Here is a 20,299-nt window from a genome sequence, read left to right on the forward strand (position 1 = left end):
TGTTGTTCTATGAATTTGATGGAAAGCTATCTGTGTGTTCAAAGTTGAACCTTGGATTAGCACTTGCAGCTGTAATAAAGCACATGAACTGCTTTGCAAATGTTAGTTATTTGTCAGTGACCTAACAAGGAAGCTCTTTAAAACATTGTCATAAATTTCAAATAGGTTACAACAAAAATCAACCTTTGGTTTGGGTGATTACACTTGACTGACATCAGCAAAACTGAGTCTTTTACTGCCTTTTGTAAAACTGCAGAAATATATGGTTGGGGTTTTTTGGTTTGATTTTTTGTCCCTTTAACACTTTTGAAAGGATCAGGTACAAGAAGGGAAGGGATCTCATGTTAGAAAGGATCAGATCAGTACAAGAAAGTGGCCTCTCAGCTGTGTGGGCTTTCACCTTTTTTTTCTTATAGACTTTTTGGGACTATGAAAATTGAAAGCTAAGAAATTGATTTCTTGATCTCTTCTTTTACATGGAGATTGGTGAGATTCTGTGGCATTTGTATTTTGAATAATTGTGGTATTAAACTGTGCACAGCATGGTATGTTTGCCTGCATGGTGGTGATAGAGACTGCATGAATTACCCTTGCTCTGGCAAGCAGAGGGCAAGGTCTGTAGAAGGGAAGCTGACAGGAGGGACAGCTCTTTGGAAAGGGAGTGAAGTGTGTGTGCAGGGTATAGGGAATGAACTCCAGATTACCTTGACTGCTCTTCTTGATGCACATTTTTCAGCAATGAAGAAGTTTTATTAATGTGGAGCATACAGGTCTTCTTCATAGCCTGCTCCAGATCTGTGGTTTTTGGTTTTACCTTCAGAACTGATCTGCCATCTCCTGCTATTTTTTATTATAATTTTTTCTCTAAAATGAAATATGCTTTTCTTTTTCTGTCTCTCAGTTTGATCCTTTACTGCAGTTTGCCACTTCCAGTACCCACTGAATCTTTATTTTGCTGTTTAAAAAAACCCAGGTTTTAATCACTTTTGATCATCTTATTACTGTTTTGTAGCAATTGGCATTGCAACTTATCTGCCAAGTTTGTTACCATCTGGAAAGGTTCTCTGTGGAGCTCAAACAAACTCAGTTCTGCTTCCGTTTCTGAGTAGTGTCAGAACTAATTTCAATCTTTGCAGTATCCCACTAATCAAGACTTGCAGTCCATTTCTGTTTATTGCTTTAACTTCTGGGAACATGAGTCTAAATTGACACAGCACTTTTCAGTGTGGCACTTGGAGGGTTTCCCAGCCTGGGGAACGCTCATCTTTTTATCTATTTATTTGTTTTTATTTTCTGCTTTAGGCTTTTCCGTTTTGTTATTTTCACTAGCATTGGGTTTCAGGTTACATTGTAGTGTTTCTGTCCAAGCCAATTTGACTTGATTTTGGAGAGTAGCAGTCTTGAGAGAGTTTTTTTGTTTGTCAAATATTTTACTGTTATTCATGTAGTACATCTGGTGCTTTGCCCTTGATCTGATCCTTTCAAAACTGCACGATAAAGCTGGTTGCTTTTGATTGACAAGACTTACTTGTGCAATCCCCCAGGGTGCTTATTTTCCATGATTCCAGTTCTCTCCCTGCATTGTGATTTCCATTCCTTGTCCCCTATTCATTTATTATTGTATTTCATAGAATCATGGAATGGCCTGGGTTGGAAGAGTCTTTAAAGATCATCAAGTTCCAGCCTCCCACCATGGGCAGGGACACCTTCCACTATCCCTGGTTGCTCAGGGATATCCAGCCTGGCCTGGGACACAGCCAGGGATCCAGAGGGCAGCCCCAGCTTCTCTGGGCACCCTGTGCCAGGAACTCAGCACCTTCACATGGAAAAATGTATTTCTAATATGTAATCTAAACCTGCTCTATTTTAGCTTGAAGCCACTCCCTCCCCCTTGTCCTGTCACTCCAGGCTCTTAAAAATGGACTTTCTTCCTCCTTCTTTTTCACTGAAACTTCACCCTGAAACTTCTCTTTTCCAGGCTGAACAATCCCAGTTCTCCCATCCCTCTGCCCATCCTGGAGCCTCCTCTGGGCTCTCTGAGCAGCTCCAGGTCCCTCCTGAGCTGGCCCAGGCTGGGGCAGCTCTGCAGGTGGAAATCACTGAGGGGCAGAGGGACAGAATCCCCTCCCCTGCTGCCCCTCGGGCCCAGCCCAGGGCCGGCTTTGGGCCGGCAGCTCTCGGGCAGGGCAGGGCCGGCTCTGCCTGCAGCTCCCCCAGGGCTCTCCCGGGGCTGCTCCTGTTCATTCCCAGCCTGGATTGATCTGAGGCTTGCCCCAACACAGAGGCAGCTCTAGCACTTGGTCTTGTTAAGCCTCATGAGATTGCCATGTGCTAGCTGCCCGATCTCTCTGTGGATAAAAATTACTTTTTCAGAATTATCAATGCCTGGATTGCTCGTGCCACTTTCCTGACAATTGTTTTCTCTAAAAGCACTGCTCAAATGCTCAGACTTCTCAAATACTCAGTTTTGTCATTGTCCCAGTATTCTCATTGTCCACAACCTTGCTTGGTCTGGAATGAATGTGTATTGTTTTTATGACTTTTACTTCAGTACTTATATTTATAAAGCTTTGCTTTCTTACCACTTTCTTAAACAACTTAAGTTTCTTGTTGAGAAGGCTTGAAACCATAATAGTGATTTGTATCAGTCCATTGATTGGCCATCTCTACCTTTAAGGGAATGCTCCATTTGCTCTACCTTTAAGGGAATGCTCCATTTGGTGGTTTTGTAAGCATTAAAGTACTTCTTTTTCCTCTCCTCTTTTTGATTCAGGCATTTTGAGAAAAAAGCCAGCACTAAGCAAATCTGTTGGGTGGTGCTGCACCAGAGTTTTTAATATCCGGGTGCGGCTTACAGACTGAGATAGCACGTCTCATTTCAGTGGTGTGGCTGATAACCCCCACCAGGCATTTCTTATTTTATACTTTATGTAATGTGCTACCAGGAGTACTGAGTTCAGCGATAGAAACTCCTGATAACATTTTGAAATATCAAAGAAGCCAAGTTTTTCTTTTTCTATCAGGCATGCCGTGTGTTTTTTCTACAAGGCCTTGGCTGCTGCTGCTGGGAAGGTGAGCTGCAGCAAAACAAGTGTCCATGGGGGTTTGCCAGCAAGGCTCTGCACCTCCACCCTGCCTTCTGCTGTGCCACTGCCTGGCCTGAGGGCAGAGCTCTGCTCCTTGTTGCCCTGCATTTGGGGAGGCACTTCAGTGAGAAAAACCTCAAGTGAAATACCGACAGTGGTTCCTGTGTTCTTGCACTTCTGAAATACCACATTCTTAGCTCTTGATGTTATTTGTTTTCCTTAGGTTTTTTATTCCCTGTGACCTGTCTGTATGCTCAGGAAGGACTCTCTGAAAGAGTGTGGCCTCTCTTGAGAAACAAAAAAAGGAAAAACAAACCCAACTGATCTGCTAAAATATGCTAGGGAAGTGTATCATTAATATTAACGCTTCTTAAAAGTTAAATGTGAGTGTAGAGCAGGCAGGATGTGTTTTACTGCTGTAAAACTGGAGTTACTGGAGCTCTGGCAGTCAGAGCAGGTGGTCACAGCCCCAGCCCTGGGGGACAGCAGATGCTGCTTTGTGTGGCAGGGCCAGTGTGACATCGTGGATACAGCACTGTGTGCAAGGGTAGGTTCTGTCTTTTCTTTGTGCCCCTTGAGGAGTTGTGTCAAGTTCATTTAATTTTGTTGTGGTTTGGCTTTCCTTACAAGTTGTGAAGTGGGAATGTTACACATCATCACTTTCCTTCAAAGCTGTTCAGGTCATCTAATGCTGCTGTAAAAATCAGTGCTGCTTTGTCTTGCTCTGTTAGTGATTAATATGGGAGCTGTGAGACATGCTACTGACATTGCAGAGCTTGCTGTGGTGCTTTTATGTGTGGGATATTAAATACTGCTTGTGTCTCTCTCCTCCTCAAAACTGATGTTTTTCCAAAGTACAAGCAGAACATCTGCTATAGGCAGATTTGCTGTATAACCTCCTTTGTTAAAAAGTGTGAATTGACACCAGTGTTTGAGTGAAACACTTACTGCATATAGTGACCTAGAAATTACACTTAATACCTTAATCACTATAATTCTCATGCTCTTTTTTTGAGAAGAGAGCTTTCTAATGAGTATATGTCATCAGTTTAATGCTACAAGAAATCTTTCAGGGATTTCAGTGTATAAACATTTCCTTAGTCACAGTTCTTTCTGTACAGAGCCCTTGACTCCAAGGAAGAATTTTGTTTGCAGAGAGGAATAAAGCAAAGGTTACCAATTGCAAGTTTCCTGTGTTTTTGATGGGTAGCTCTTGGTAGTTATCTCTTAAATGTCTAATTGAGACACTGCTGCTTAAGGTAGAATTTATAGAAAGCCTAAAGAACTGTTCATCTTTTAGAAAAGCCTGTGGTGGGAATAGCTGAGCAGCAGCAGTGAGACTGGATACTTGAAGCAGATGGAATAGGGGGTCAGTGTTTGGCTTGTGCTAGGACTTACTGTGAGATTCTCCTCAATACTTGATTCCTGATTTCCTGAGTCCAATGGGCTGTACTGGTGCCCCTGGTTACCCTGGTTCTGCATGGTGTGTGTGGCACTGGCAATTCCAGTGTCACACACCCAGCACCTTGTGCCAGCTGCATGCTCGTGGGCTCTGCTCTTCTGCCCCTCAGACACATGGGCCTTCACTTACAATCCTGCTTGCTGCCCTTGAGTTCTCATCTTCATCTTGATTTCTTCTAAACTCATTCTTTTCTCAGAATCCACCTTACTGCAGGCTGTATCAAAGGGAGTCTGAGTTTCCATGTATGCAGGTAGTTTTGTCTTTCAAAGAGTGTAGCAGTAATCCTGAGAGCTGTGGAAAGCAGTAATCTTGAGAGCTGAGCAGGAGCAGTGAGACTGGATACTTGAAGCAGATGGAATAGGGGGTCAGTGTTTGGCTTGTGCTAGCACTTACTGTGAGATTCTCCTCAATACTTGATTCCTGATTTCCTGAGTCCAATGGGCTGTACTGGTGCCCCTGGTTACCCTGGTTCTGCATGGTGTGTGTGGCACTGGCAATTCCAGTGTCACACACCCAGCCCCTTGTGCCAGCTGCATGCTCGTGGGCTCTGCTCTTCTGCCCCCCAGACACATGGGCCTTCACTTACAATCCTGCTTGCTGCCCTTGAGTTCTCATCTTCATCTTGATTTCTTCTAAACTCATTCTTTTCTCAGAATCCATCTTACTGCAGACTGTATCAAAGGGAGTCTGAGTTTCCATGTGTGCTGGTAGTTTTGTCTTTCAAAGAGTGTAGCAGTAATCCTGAGAGCTGTGGAAAGCAGTAATCTTGAGAGCTGAGCAGCAGCAGTGATTCTGGATACTTGAAGCAGATGAAATAGGGGGCCAGTGTTTGGCTTGTGCTAGGACTTACTGTGAGATTCTCCTCAATACTTGGTTCCTGATTTCCTAAGTCCAATGGGCTGTACTGGTGCCCCTGGTTACCCTGGTTCTGCATGGTGTGTGTGGCACTGGCAATTCCAGTGTCACACACCCAGCACCTTGTGCCAGCTGCATGCTCGTGGGCTCTGCTCTTCTGCCCCCAGACACATGGGCCTTCACTTACAATCCTGCTTGCTTCCCCTGAGCTGTCATCTTAATCTTGATTTCTTCTAAAATCATTCTTTTCTCAGAATCCATCTTACTGCAGGCTGTATCAAAGGGAGTCTGAGTTTCCATGTGTGCAGGTGGTTTTGTCTTTCAAAGAGTGTAGCAGTAATCTTGAGAGCTGAGCAGGAGCAGTGATTCTGGATACTTGAAGCAGATGAAATAGGGGGCCAGTGTTTGGCTTGTGCTAGGACTTACTGTGAGATTCTCCTCAAGACTTGATTCCTGATTTCCTGAGTCCAATGGGCTGTACTGGTGCCCCTGGTTACCCTGGTTCTGCATGGTGTGTGTGGCACTGGCAATTCCAGTGTCACACACCCAGCCCCTTGTGCCAGCTGCATGCTCGTGGGCTCTGCTCTTCTGCCCCCAGACACATGGGCCTTCACTTACAATCCTGCTTGCTTCCCCTGAGTTCTCATCTTCATCTTGATTTCTTCTAAACTCATTTATTTCTCAGAATCCACCTTACTGCAGACTGTATCAAAGGGAGTCTGAGTTTCCATGTGTGCTGGTAGTTTTGTCTTTCAAAGAGTGTAGCAGTAATCTTGAGAGCTGTGGAAAGGGAGCACCATTCAGGTACTCAGAACATTGTTGGAGGCTGTCTGTGACACCAGCAAGCCCATTAGTGCTGTTTTGTTTTAAATCTAGCTTGATGCTTTTTAATCTTCTTGTTTGAGATAGTGAAATTCCTTTTGGATATAAAGGTGATGGCACTTTTTTGGACAAAATCAGGAACATCTGCTGGTGTCTTTTAAAGTGTGCTGTGTTGTTCTTCCTAGCAGTTCTTGACACCGTCTTGTTTGGTTAATGCTTTACCATCTGTTAACTTGATGATATTATAATGAGAAGGGAGTTTATTGGTGAATCCCTGACAGCATTAAAACATTGCTTTTGCATCCCTTTTCCTCTTTCAGCTCTACATATTCTGATGTATTTCTATTCTTCTGCTTTAAATTTTGCCGAGGTTGTTACTCTGTGTTTGCAGTCTCTCTGAAATTTATACTCTGCTTTGAGCTCATTCTAGCAAGGACTGAGAAATGAGTTGTTGACTGTGTAGAACTTCAAGTGCTGAAGATTATGCTTGTCTAATTTTCTCCTTGTGCATGTGCTTTCCCTCCTTTAAGTGAGGAAAAATGTAATGTATTTCATGCCGTGTGTGTGTGCTGCAGTGCCTTGTACAGGTGCTATCTGCAGGATAATGTAGGCATTTAATTTGCTCAAGACAAGGTGATTTTGCCATAAAGTGGTGTTTTATATCTGTTACTCTGAATATGAAAGTCAGGGTTGAATGGAAGAAGCAGAAAGCTTTCATGTGAACTTCACTAGTTTTAGCCTTTCTGTCTCACTGCATCAAGAATCATCCTCTCCTGACTTTATGATACAAGCTTGGACAATTTTTTCTGTATTTTAGGCACTAAAACTTGTAGAACCTATGAGAAGAGTACTGTATGCTGAACATTAAAGTCTTTGTTATTGGTCTATTCTGTTGTTGTTCCAACTGTGTTAATCCTTACTTTTAATTACTGCTTGTGAAAACATCACTTTCTGGTATCTACCAGGAGCTGTGGCTCCTAAAGACAATAAAACTCGTGGATCTGTATTTTAATAGTGGGAGTCTTCAGCATGGCATGCTGCTTTCTGTCAGTGCTTGCTGTCTTCCTCCCTGACATAGGAGGAGTTCTTCAAAATGGTTGTTGACTGGTTATTTTGAGATTCCTACAGCTCCTTTTCAAAAAATACATTAAATTGTTGAGTTTTGCTGATTGGTTGGAGGTGTTTTGTTTTTTCTTGCTAAAGCCAGATACAGTGATTGTAGGCAATTTCTATTATTTGCCCTAATATACATTCAGTGATAGCATGTGTGGTCAGCCAGACAGGAAACTGCTTTGTTGTCTGTGCCCTTTGATATTAAATTAATATTTCATTTTGCAGAAGAGCAGTTCAATCACATTGGTGCTTATGGTAGGCTGCACCTATTGCTTTATTTTATATGTAACAGTGGAGTAAGGCACCCCTCTTCCAGAATAGCTGCAAAACACAGACAAGGCCAGATGTGAGGACTTAAGGAATTCTCTGACACAATTCAAATCTTAACATCAAAAGTGTGTAATTTGTTCAATATTCACAGTGAACATACTATTTGGAATATTGTTTTCCTCCAGGAATATTCTACATTCTAGGCTATGCAGTAAGATAACTAATCCTGAGCTAGGAATTCCAACTGAAATGTTGAAGAAAAGCTAAATTGGGCTATTTCAGGAAAAGCTGAATTTCATTTTAGAGCTGATCTACTCTAAAAGCTAAAAACTGAAAATCTGTCCTAGAAGCATTGAAACATAGAAATACCAAGCAACCTTTAGGAATAAATGTTAAACATATTGAAATTTGGATGAATGTTTAGATGCAAATGAAAGCACATACATAAAAATGTATATCAGTAATTAGGCTGCAAATATATTAGCAAGTGGCTTAGAAGTGTTTCTTTCAGGAATAGCTATCAGCTATTATAAATTCTGTTCACAGCTTTTCTTTGGCATTTGTGATTTAGATCCATCTCATTTTACCTCTCTTCTGAATATGGTTCTGAAAACTAGAACACATTTTATCATGTTGATATTACAAGGGTATTGCTCCAGAGTCTTTTAGCATACAAAGAAATGTTGCTTAATGGAATTCGTACAGTAATGTCAAATTTGTACAGATCTCTTAAGATTTGTGTTATGAATTCTTGTGCAATGTAATGAACAAGAGGTTTAAAATGTTTTTAGACAATGAGACCAAGTTTTTATTCAGTTTAAAGTGGAAACACAACGTGGTTGATAAACTGCTGCAAATAAATTGTGATTGGAATTTTGTCCAAATATGTAAAAGCTGTCAAGTAAATTTTTGGTGTATTTATAGATCTCCAGAACTGTCAGAGCTGTTTCTCTTAACTGATGGATAAACAGAGGAGTCAGTTTCCAGTTCCAATTTTGGGATCACATCAAAGTGGAGCCAGTCCTAATAATGTGGTCTGGCAAAATCTGAATTGGTGTGATTTGGTTGTGATTTGATGAAGTATCTGGGTTTTTAAACATGCCATCATGTACTGTGTGAATTTAATTAAACCAAATGGAAAAGTTTAGAATAAACTGGGGTTTTTTTCACCAAGATGAATAACTGACTGGGATCTGTGATTACTCATTTTTAATATTATGCTCCCTTACACTTTTGCTGGTGGTTTTTGTGTTTGATAAATGTGTGTTAGAGAAATGAAGTAGAGTTATTGTAAGGTATTAATTTACTCTCTGATTTAATGTTTCACACTGGATTTTTACAGTGAAAGTTTTGCTGCTGCTCCCCCACCTCTTTTTTCCCATTATTTGAGTAGCATTTTGCTTAAAATAAAATTGTCACTTGTTATCATTGAGGGATGAATCTCCAATATTTGGTGTTTAAATAAAACCCTAGCTGTTAAAATAAGGCAGTGCATAAGAATTAAATCTTCTGAAAGTACAGGTTCACATCTTTAGGCCATCCTCAGCATTTCCCAATCCTCCTGAGAGTAAGAAACCAAGTAGGTGATCTAGGTGGGGCAGGAAAACATGGCAGAGAGAGGAGTTTCATGGCAAGCATCAGCAGAAGGTAAACAGCTGAATATTTAACTCAAAATAACTGAAGCTTTTTCACCAGAAATTGGGATGAATTGTAAGTGATGAACTAGAGAAGTCTCTTCTTTAAGGGGTTTTTGTGGCTGAAGATGAGAAAAACTGGGGTCATATTAATGTAAATCAGTATCAGTGCAGGACTCTTACATTTTCTTTCTGATGGCCATGAACTCTGAGATGCCAGATTTTTGCTTAGATGCTTGGCCATGTGTACATGGGCATGTCCCAGGAGTTTGGGGTTGCTTATTTCCACTGTAAGAGAACATGAAAACTCCTGTTATTCTGGAAGTTAACTATTGACAATTCTATTAACACTGGTATTTGCTTGGCTGGAGTTATAAAACTATAGGGAAAGGATCCTGAGCCTTTTTAGGGCTGACATGCATTATTCTCTGTGGGTTTTTGCCAAGTTGTGTTGTCAGGGAATCTCAACAATTTTGCACACCCCAAGCCCCTTCCTGATGCCTATAAAAATTAGGTCATTGTTTCTGTTCACATCTGTTTGCACAAGGGTTGGGCTTTATTTTTTATAGGTAAATAGGCATGATTCAATAATATCTGGGATCATATCTTCTGCTTGGGCAATCCTTCTAATTAATTTATGGCTTGCTGTGGGGCTTTTTGCACATAGTCTCTGCAGTGATTAATCAGAATTCTAAAACTGGCAGCCCATAGCAGCATTACAAATGACAAAGCCCAACCTAAAAGTTGTAACCAGTTAACTTACTCTAGCTTCTTGAGAGTCATTTGTGGAGAGAAGTACCCCTCATTCCTGGGAAGGATCAGATGTACTTGAAATGATGATAACTGAATGAAACTTCTGATTTTCGTTATGCCAAGTGAGCATTTCATGGAAGATAGCCTGTGGCAATGGTGATCAGTGCTAGCTTTAGCCTGTTTTGCATGCAGATTGGATAAAGATGGGTACTGAGCCCTGTATCTGCTCAGGAACTCTGCACCAGTACTTTTTACAGTAACAACCATGTTGTGCATAATTATCTTTTATTGAGCCCCACTAAACTGGGGGAAAAGTGGAAGAGACTAGAGAGAATGTGGAAAGGTACCATTGAGGATGACAGAATGACAGAATGCCCTGGGTTGGATAGGACCTTAAAGGCCATCGAGGTCCAGCCTCCCACCATGGGCAGGGGCACCTTCCACTGTCCCAGGGTGCTTAGAGCCCCATCCAGCCTGGCCTGGGACACTGCCAGGGATCCAGGACAGCCACAGCTGCTCTGGGCACCCTGGGCCAGGGCCTGCCCACCCTCACAGCGGGGAATTTCTTCCCAGTATCCCATAACCCTCCTTCTGTCAGTTTGAACCCATTTCTCCTTATCCTGGCAAGCCAGGCCTTGTAAATAGTCTCTCTCCACCTTTCCTGTCAGCTCCTTCAGGTACTGGAAGGTCACAGTGAGGTCACCCTGAGGCTTCCTTCTGCAGGTGAGCAATGCCAGCTGTGCCAGCCTTTCCTGCAGCAGAGCTGCTCCATCCCTCTGCTCCTCCTGGAGCCTCCTCTGGGCTCTCTGAGCAGCTCCAGGTCCTCCCTAGGGCTGGAGGCAGCTCTGCAGATGGGCTCTCACCTGAGGGGCAGAGGGCCAGAACTGCCTCCCTTGGCCTGCTTTGCTTCTCCTTCTCCCTGACCTCTGGTTGCTTTCTATACTGCTGTTCTATATGTGACAGCACAGCATTTTTTGGCTCTAATACAGACTTCATGTTCACTTTTTCCTTGCACCTCCGTGGTTCTGCAACAGAGTTGGTCTTAGAAATCTTCCCAGTGGGAGAGGCAGCTTCATCACTAGAGCATTGTGGCTCCTGTGGGATGGGTTTGTGGGAAGTGTATATGAATTTATTTTTCCATCTAGTTGGAGGTGCTAAATGACTGTATAAAAAAAGGGAGGCAGAGCTGTGAGTGCTTCAGAGAGGAGCTGAGAAGTCTCAACTTTGTGCTAAGTCCTGCTGACTTTAGAGTGAGCTAGCAAGAGGAAGATGAGCAGGGAGGTGCACATCTAGGAATCAGGGCAGCTTGTCATTAGGTGTGATGAAGGCAAAAGGATCTCAAAGGTGACCTAGTTTAGCAACTGAGGGAGAGGATGGAGGATTGTGGGAAGCTGCTGTTCTCTTTCTCTTAGAGAAAAATTCAGCCTTGAAAGAACGATGAGCTACGTTTGTTCCTCAAAAGAGTCACAGTGTAGATGAAAAGAGATGTTGGAGGGATTAAAGCTGGAAAGGATTAATATTAACCAGAACTGAAGAATTGGATTAGTAGCTGTGTGCTGTAGGCTACACAATTATAGGAGCCAACTAGCAACAACAAGAACAAAAAAGTGGAGAAAGAGCTTGTGAAAGGAGAGAAATTTTCTTATTGGAGTGATGGAAAATGAGATCTATTCTTATTTAAACTGCTTTAAATGAAGTCAATAAAATCCAGCACACTTGTGGGTATATTTCTATGAAACATTTACTTTACAATAAACAGTTCTTTGATTTTAGCAATGCTGCTAATTATTAAAAGGTGCTTTGGATGTATTGCTCTAAAGAGCATATGTTACCATAAATTACCAGTGGCCATACGTGAGCTGGTTTTACAGTTGGGATTCTTCTGATACCAGATGAATTGGTTAAAACTGTAAAAGAGAACCAAACCAACTGGTTAAAACTGTAAAAGAGAACCAAACCAATTGGTTAAAACTGTAAAAGAGAACCAAACCAAAAGGTGCTAAGTCTGTTCATCATGGTTCTGGATTATTGAAATACTTCAGTGTGTGAGGAATGAAGGAAGAATAAGGAGATGCCTGTAGGAGAAACAGAGTATGCAAAAGTTGGAGGTAAGGCTACTATAATACAGAGGGTATGTAAAGATAAGAGGATATAGTGGGGTTTTTCTAATTTTCTGTGAGATAAGCCAGGGAGAAAAGATAAATGATAATTGCTTTGGAATCTCTGTCACTGATATGAAGACTCTACACAAGGAGTATTGAAAAAGGGAGCATAAAATAAGATAGTTTTGTGTTACTTTTGAGTAGTACTTTCACAGATAATAAATTTTTAAAAATCTGTGATTTTCTGCTTGAGAACACCATAAATGGTTTCATGTTGTTCATGTCACAACCCAGTACTGTTTGGAGCATGAAGAAATGTAAATGATAAAGAAGCAGACAAGATAAAAAATGGGCATAAGGCAGTGCTGCAGCCTCCTGGCACTGCCAGCAGCTCTGGCAGGTGCCTGTGGTGTGCAGCAGCTCCTCAAGGTGCTGTTTGCCCCACCACTTCTGATGGTCCTCCCTGCAAGGGTCAGAAATGCCCTTTGGCCTCCGGCCTCATTTATTCTCTGCCCAGATGGTTTTGTGCTCTTGTTGTGTAATGTTTCCATGGCTGAAGCTTTGGTCCTGCCCACACCTCTTGCTCTCCCACTGGCACTCAGGAAGCAAAATGCACAGGATCCTCCAAGCTCCAGCACCAGCCATGGGTTTTATCCTCCCATTTTCTTTACCCTGAAAGTAAAGAAATGTTAATTTTTGTGGAAGGGTATCAGCTGGGTGATTTTATTATCTTGAGATCACATTTTCAGGATTATAGAGGTTGTATTTATTTCAGTGTTGGGGACATGGAGATTTTAATCAGAGATTAAAGTCTCCTGAAGAACTGGCTGCTACCATACAGTGAAGGAATGACAAATGTACAGCCATTGGTACAAAAGGCAGCAGGAGAGCCTGGCAGGGACTGACTGCAAGCAGATCCTTCATGTTCTTCTTGCCTTTACAAAAATGTCTCTGGCTGGATATCAGGAGAAGAGAGTAGAAGAGATTTAATTTTGAATGTGGACCTGTAAAGTTGCCCATTCTGTTGGGTTAGAGGAGTGGATCTCTGGTGTCCTGAGGAATAGAGGCAGCAGAGCCCATGTCCTAATAGCCCTCAGTGTGCTAGATGGTTACCAGGGTGAAAAATGAATGTTTATTCACTCTTTGAATGTAACACAGGTCAGGCTGGTCTTTTGTTATTTCCACATCCTTCCAAAGTTTGGTGAGTTATAAAGTTGCACATAAGTGGCATGGCAAAAGTCCCTAACAAAACTGTCTTGCATAGAATGGGAAAAAACACTTTTGTTCTGAGGAGAGTGGGCTATCAGCATGGACTAGATTAAAGCACACTGAATTTTGAAGCTGTGCAACTTTCTGTGTAATCTCCTGTTTTGAGAAATAAAGATAAGATTAGTAAAACATCCCTTGTATCTGATGCTATTGTTGTGATAGTAGAGAATATTATTTCTTTCTCTGTGGCCTTATTACATGTAAGAGCAAAGCTAAACCCAAATATTTCTTTTTATTGTTTTCCAAAGGATTCATCCCCCTGAATTTTTCAAGAACAAATATGCTGTGGATGAAGCCTACTATGTGACTGAGGTGAGTTGTCTGTGGCTCTGAATATTTTTTTCTGTGAATACAAAATCAATGAGTGGCAATGGCTTTGCTTAATTTTAGTCCCCTTCTCCTGACTTATTGGGATCTTCTCTCCCTCCCCTCTTACAGGAAAATGTCCTTTTATCTTACAAAGCACTTGTAAATTTTTTTAAGACTGCTCTTTTGATCTGAACATAGTTCTTAATCCAAAGACAGTCTCATAAACATGTTTTGTGCATGATGAAACCTGTCAGTGTTTGGCTTTATCCAACTAAAACATGTTGCTAAATCCATTTTTTGGAATGCCTTGGAGATTTGTGGAGATTGCTGTCAAGGAGGTTCCATGTCCTAGCTTGGACTGGGGAGCCTACATTTATTTTATGCCTCTAAAAAGCTGTTGGGAAAGGTGTGGTGTTTGTGAGGTCCCCAGGATGAGAGATGAGAATCTGACTCCATGTTCTCAGAAGGCTGATTTATTATTTTATTATATTATATTATATTATATTATATTAAAAGAATGCTATACTAAACTATACTAAAGAAAGAGAAGGATACAGACAGAAGGCTTGACAAGAATGAATAATAAAAACCCTCAGAGTGACTGACTGACTCCTCAGAGTGCAACCCAGCTGATGGTGATTGGTCATTAAGTAAAAACAATTCACATGGAACCAATCAAACATGCACCTCTTGGTAAATGATCTCCAGCCCATTCCAAAGCAGCAAAACAGGGAGAAGCAAATGAGATAATGCAGTTTTTTCTCTGAGGCTTCTCAGCTTCCCAGGAGATGAAATCCTGGCAAAGGCTGCATGCCTTACTCTTATTTTCTACAGAATCATCCTATGACTTGAATAAGCAAATATATTCACATTTCTGGGTGCAGGTGTGCCTTGCTTAGTTAGGTTTCTGATTGAATTTCTGAGCAGATGTTTGGGCACTGGTGCACCTGGCCAGCAGTGGTTTCTGTGCTAGGAAGGCTCAGCAGGTGAGGACAGTATTCCTGCCAAGCTCTGTGTGTGACTTTCATGGAGAGCAGCTTGAAGAAGACTCCTCTGATTCTTCTGTTCCCATAGAACAGTAATTCTGACTCTCTAGACCACAAGTTTTGTTCTCATCAGCTGTGAGGAGATTTCATTTAATTTTCCTAATGAGTCCAGCAACAAAGTAGGGTTTGATCTGTGTGTCAGGAGCTGGGAGTGGAGGGAGCTGTGGAGAGGTGGATTTTTGCCATATGTGAGTTGGAGTCTTGTTGTGTCCAGGTGCTCCAGTGCTCATCTGTCAGATGGTGAAAATTGCAAGTGGAAAATGAATGTTTTATTTTTTAAAATCACATTTTTAAAAATCACATTCACCTTAGTTGGTTTGGGTCACTTTCTGTCAACAAATGTCTTCATTGCAGTTCTATTCTCTGCTTTTTTCCTGCTTAAAAACTTCATTGATGGGAAAAGGAGCTTTTTATGTGGACCAGTAAATAAATTTAAAAATTAAGGCTGCTTTTGGCCTGGACTGCATGTATTGAAGTGGGAAGCTGTTGAAGCTTGCAGCATAACTGTTCAGCTCTCAGTGGTTCCTTCAGCTTTTGGCTTTTTTGCCAAGGAATTTGTTTTCCACCATCAGAACACCAGGGGCCTTTTTTATAGAATAGCTTTACATCAATGAATGACCAACATGTGTAAGTGTGTTATCCTGATATTTCATGGAATTAAGAAACAAAAAAAAAAAATAAAGGGTAGAGTTGATATTTTTGAGCTTTACTGCCATATTCTTTCTTTTATTAATATTAGTAGTGTGCTATTAAGGTGTTTTAAAGTGGATAGAATATTGCTCCATGCAGCTCTGTCATGTGTTCATTGCCTCTAGATAAGTGTAATTCAGCACCCACCCTTCCCATCTGCAGCTGCTCTGAAAGCCCAGCACTCTACAAGCCCAGTGATTTTGTTCTCAGTTTGTGAATGTTTGAAGGGAGACTGAAGGAGCCTAATAAAAGGATTGGTCAGTAAAAGTGAGCCAGTGAAAATAACAGTAAGCATTTAGCACATTGTACCACAATAATATCAGTGCAAATGTATGTGCAGGATAGAGCACCTTGGTGTTCCTTATTTCTGTGTGACATTACAGCTTGGCTCCTATGTTATGCTTTCCTAATGATGACAATAGACATTATTATAGTTGGTATTTATGTCTTTAAAGGAGACAATGAACTTGATCACTGTCAATATTTTGTATTCTGCTGTCTCTTGTTGCATATCTCAGGAAATACTACAATATCTGAAAGGTATCAGAGGAACATTTTTGTCTTTGCAGCTCATTTACTTTATATACAGTGAATATTGATGAAATTGGTATCAATGTGGTTATGTGGAAGAAAAAAAAAAGACAAATAACAGTAATCTAAACCCTCTTTTTAGCTTTCCAGTGTATTGGCTTCGAAGAAACCTGCTGTACTTCTCACTTTGGTAAGTCATATTGGAAAATACTACATTTCTTCAAAAAGGATACCAGTTTACAATCTAGTTTTCTGGCCCCTCCATGGTTTCAAGATTTGTAGCCTCTGGCCTTATCCCATCTGCATTCTGTCTGCCAAAAGCTGTTTTGGTTTTCTGGTAAAACACCACAAGCCTATCGACCATGAGGGCCTCCACCCTCCCCACTCTGACTCCAAACTCCCTTTTCCTTTCATGCTGTTCTGGTCATGTCATGAGCAGCTTTGGGCCTTTCTGTGGGAATTCCACAAAGGTTCAGGGAATACTTCTTTTTTGCATAGAGTGGTTTAGTAAGAACAGCTTCTGTTCTGGGAGGAGTGAGGCAATATCAAATGCTTGCTAAGTACTTTGAATGGTGCTTGCTTATTTCTTGGGAGCAAGCATGAATGAATGGAGGTGAAGGCTGCAAGTTTCTCCTTCCCATCACCTCCCAGCTGCTCCCCTGCTTTACAGGTGTTTTGTAAACTCCTACTATCTGTTTTATTGTCTCTAATATTTATAAAAATTATTTGCTGACTCTGAGCTTTCCCTTACAGCAGATGCAGTGGCAGCTCCTGGATTTCTTGTTTTCCCATGATAGAGACCAGGCAGAAACCATAACAAAAAAATCCCTCCTTAGGAAGGTACATGGCCCTAAAGAACAGTTAAGAACAGAGGCCCTAAATAGTTTTCAGTCTTTGTTTCACTTATATTTGTACACTCTTAAAAGATAACCCTATGGCTTAATTTCATGTTCTTTAAGAGAAATGAGAGAAATGGAATGTTTGACTATCTTGTGCTTCTTATTGTGCATTTCTTCACATGGAGTTGTTGAGTAGTTATCACTCTGGGAGCATCCTGTTGTAATCAGGAATTTTCACATCATTTTTGGCTGAGGGGAGGGTGCTGTGGTGCTTTCACATTCCTCCCACTGCCATGAAGAAGCATTCAGAGAAAGGAAGAGCTGTTCTCTGTCTGCTGCTGAATGGAACCCTGGTCCTCTCCTCCTGTGGTCTGGTTCCAGAGCTGCTGCTCTGCAGGGCTCCCCAGGCACATGTCAGAAGTGTTCATCTGCTGGCTAGCAGCCAAAATACTCTTGCTTATGCTGCTTGCTTGAATGGAAAGCTGGAGGGGAGCAGCAAGCAAATTGAAATAGTGACAAAGCAAATTTAAATTGCCAAGGCAGGCCATAATCATTTATTTTAATATTAAATGACTTTAGAAAAGCTTTGCTACTTTTCATTCTTGTGCCCTGTATAATTATAGTATAGGTCTCACACCTCCCTCTCAAGATGCAAGGGCATTAGAAATCCAAGCTTTTCTTTTTCCTATGCAGCACATCCTGACCTGAGTTCTGTGCTGCTCTCCTATGCAACTGATTATTTCTTATATTGGGCTGTGTTTGAACAAACAGTCAGGGGTTTTTTATTTATAGTGATTCAGGTAAACTTATGTGCAAGATTTCCCAAATACTTCCTGCAATCAGGTTCTCCCCATGATTTCAATTTTCAAGACGTGTTTGGCTCAGAATCACAGTCCTTTTTAATCTCTTTCCTCCCAGCGTGGTGTTAATACTGACAGTGGAAATGTCTCCAAAGAAGCTTCCTTTGAGGGGATCAGCCAGTAAGTGACACAGCTTTTTTGTACATTAATTGTTACGTGGTTATGTTGAATTCATTTTACATTGCAAATTAAATTATGTTTTTTCTTGATGAAAGGATGTTGAATGGCAGATCAGATGCCAAGTATTTTATTTCCAAAGAAGTTTTGATACATGTTTTTGAAGACTTGAAGTACAGTCAGGTTTTTTTTTTTTGAAATCTCTCTTTCATCTAAGTTAATCCAAATTTTCTTTTTGTCTGTGTTTATACTGTAGCTATTTAAAACCAAATAGACCCATCCTCATACATCCATTTTCACTTTTGTGATTGGAATATTTGATTTTCAGATTGAAGAAAAATTAATCTTTAAGAGTAGCCTTTTTCTCTTACTGAGTTCCTTGCACATTATTAATCTAGATATTATGGATTCTGGTAATGCACAGAAAAATTGTTACATTATAGGTGTAAAATAAATTCACAAATCAGAAGAAAAAGGAATAATCATTTCTCTGTCTAGATGTGAGCTTTTAGTGTTCTTAGCTGTCTTTTTATGAAGTTTGGCTACCAGTGAGGTAAAAATGTCTTCCTGCATGCAGTGTTTTGAAAGGGCAGTAAATAGAAATACATCACAGCCTGCTCTGGGATGTGAGCATAATGGCCTCAATTTTTAATGAAACACAACTGTCTGTTCTGTTATGATATTTTTTCAAGATAATTTTCTGGTTTTAGTTCAAGTGTATGGCAAAAAGAAACAGACTGCCCTCATTAAAGGCCTGTTATCATTAGCAGTTGTGCTGCGATGTTGATCATTGACTCCCAGACACCTCACTATTTATTTCCATCCTCCTGTGTCAGCAGCATGTTAATTCTACAGTGAGGATGGTTGGGCACAGAATTGGCTGCAAGTCTGGGCACTCATTTGTGTAATCTGAGCATGTTTTGTGCTGGGATTGTTTCTTTGTGTCAAGTGATCTGAAATCTGCAATCTGATTTCATAATTACTTAGCTCTCCCCTCTGTATCCTAAAGGGGAGTTTCATGGTTCTGTCAGGGATATTGGGAACAAGGTGCCAGGCATTTAGACATCTTTTGCTGCCCACTGAGTTCAATATGAAGTGTTCCACAATACACACAGGTCATTTCTAACTAGTGTTTGGTGTCCTCTCTGCTGTTACAAGCACTCTGAGTTCTGTTTGTCTGCTTTGTCCAAGTAGATGGTCTGCATACAGATGGACTCCAAAATCTGTGTGGAGCCATATCTCCAGTTTTATCTGATACACCTCCACATACAATACAGTTATTAACTTCACCAGCAATTCTTTATTGGAATGCTGTACAACAGTCTGTTTGAACTACCAAAACCCCCTTTTTTACTTGAATTCCACTAAACTCTGTTTAAAGAGTTTAATTAGTAGCCCATTCACTAGTCAACATTAAGCTGGGAAGCCACTCCATTCAGCACTTCATTTGAGATTTTAAATGAGTGTCTCCTACAAGACTAAATGATGTTTAAGCATTGGCTTCTCAGTTAGTGCTGGGCGTGCTCCCTGTGTGCTCCAGGAGTGCTTCTCCATTCCTAGCAGGGATTTCCAGCTGGCAGCAGACATTTCTCTTTGGCACTTGGCACATGTTCATCCCTCTCCACCCCCTGGCACTGGGTCATTCATTTTGCTGCCTTGGACAGGTGTGGTTGGTACCTTCCCCTCCCTGTTGGGATCTCTGGCTGCTCACAGTGACCCTGAGATTGTTCAAAGTCTCTTTTCCCAGTCCAGTGCTTGAAGAAGCACTCAGAGCTCTTAATTTCTCGGTCTCAAGGTTGTTCATTGTTCCTTATCTATAAAATTCTTTCTCCTGCCCTGTCAGGTCCATCCAGCAGGACAGTTCCAGGCACTCTGCCTGCCCCCAGGGCAGGGTTATGTCTTTATACTAAAAACTACCTGTACAATGGTTACAATTCCTTCCCAATTCCTATCACCTGTGTAAGACAGTGACTTCTACTCTAAACCAATCTGTGAGTGCCACCATCACAGCAGAAGATGGAGGCCAAGAAGAAGAAGGAGAAAGGCAGGACACCCCCAGATTCCTCCATCTTGCCCCCTGAACCCCCATTCTAAAAACCCCAAAATCTACTATTTCAGTTTGTGATAAATTCACAATCATTCTATTGAATTTGTCATGGCTTGCAGATCTTCATCCAAAGTTGGTAACTTGCTCTGTGGCTCATAATCAAACCCACAGGGGCATTTTGGGCTCTGTGCCAGGGTCTCTGAGCCCCCTGGCAGGGTCCTGGCTGCTCAGGACAGCCAGAGGGATGTGCTGGGTGCTGACACCTCCCAAGCTCACAGCATGGGAGAGCATGCACTGATTTTGTTGTTGGATCAACTCCCCTCTTCTGACAGAGACCATGCCTTCAAACCACTTGTCACTCCAGTCTTTCTTGATCTCCCTGGTTCTGTTTGTGTCTTCTCCTGGGCTGTGGTGGCTCTGGTGAGCTCCTGCTTGGTTCATGTGCAGGGGGTAACTGGGGGTCTGGAGGAGGGGGTGAGCTCCCTTTTAAACTC

At 41.5% G+C, this 20,299-nt stretch overlaps 1 protein-coding gene across 4 annotated transcripts in view; it reads left to right on the forward strand.

The window, feature by feature from the left end:
• The window catches only part of PEPD (peptidase D), a 423,809-nt gene that overhangs the window by 65,632 nt on the left and 337,878 nt on the right, over nt 1–20,299 (forward strand). For all 4 annotated transcript variants that reach the window (XM_077185106.1, XM_077185104.1, XM_054640499.2 and 1 more), the window contains 3 exons: nt 13,615–13,678; nt 16,085–16,132; nt 17,700–17,761. In XM_077185106.1, the coding sequence (XP_077041221.1) occupies nt 13,615–13,678; nt 16,085–16,132; nt 17,700–17,761 (174 nt within the window). The remainder of the gene's footprint in view (nt 1–13,614; nt 13,679–16,084; nt 16,133–17,699; nt 17,762–20,299) is intronic.

The sequence above is a fragment of the Agelaius phoeniceus genome, chromosome 12 (assembly GCF_051311805.1).
Source record: "Agelaius phoeniceus isolate bAgePho1 chromosome 12, bAgePho1.hap1, whole genome shotgun sequence".
In the NCBI taxonomy this organism is placed as follows: domain Eukaryota; kingdom Metazoa; phylum Chordata; class Aves; order Passeriformes; family Icteridae; genus Agelaius; species Agelaius phoeniceus.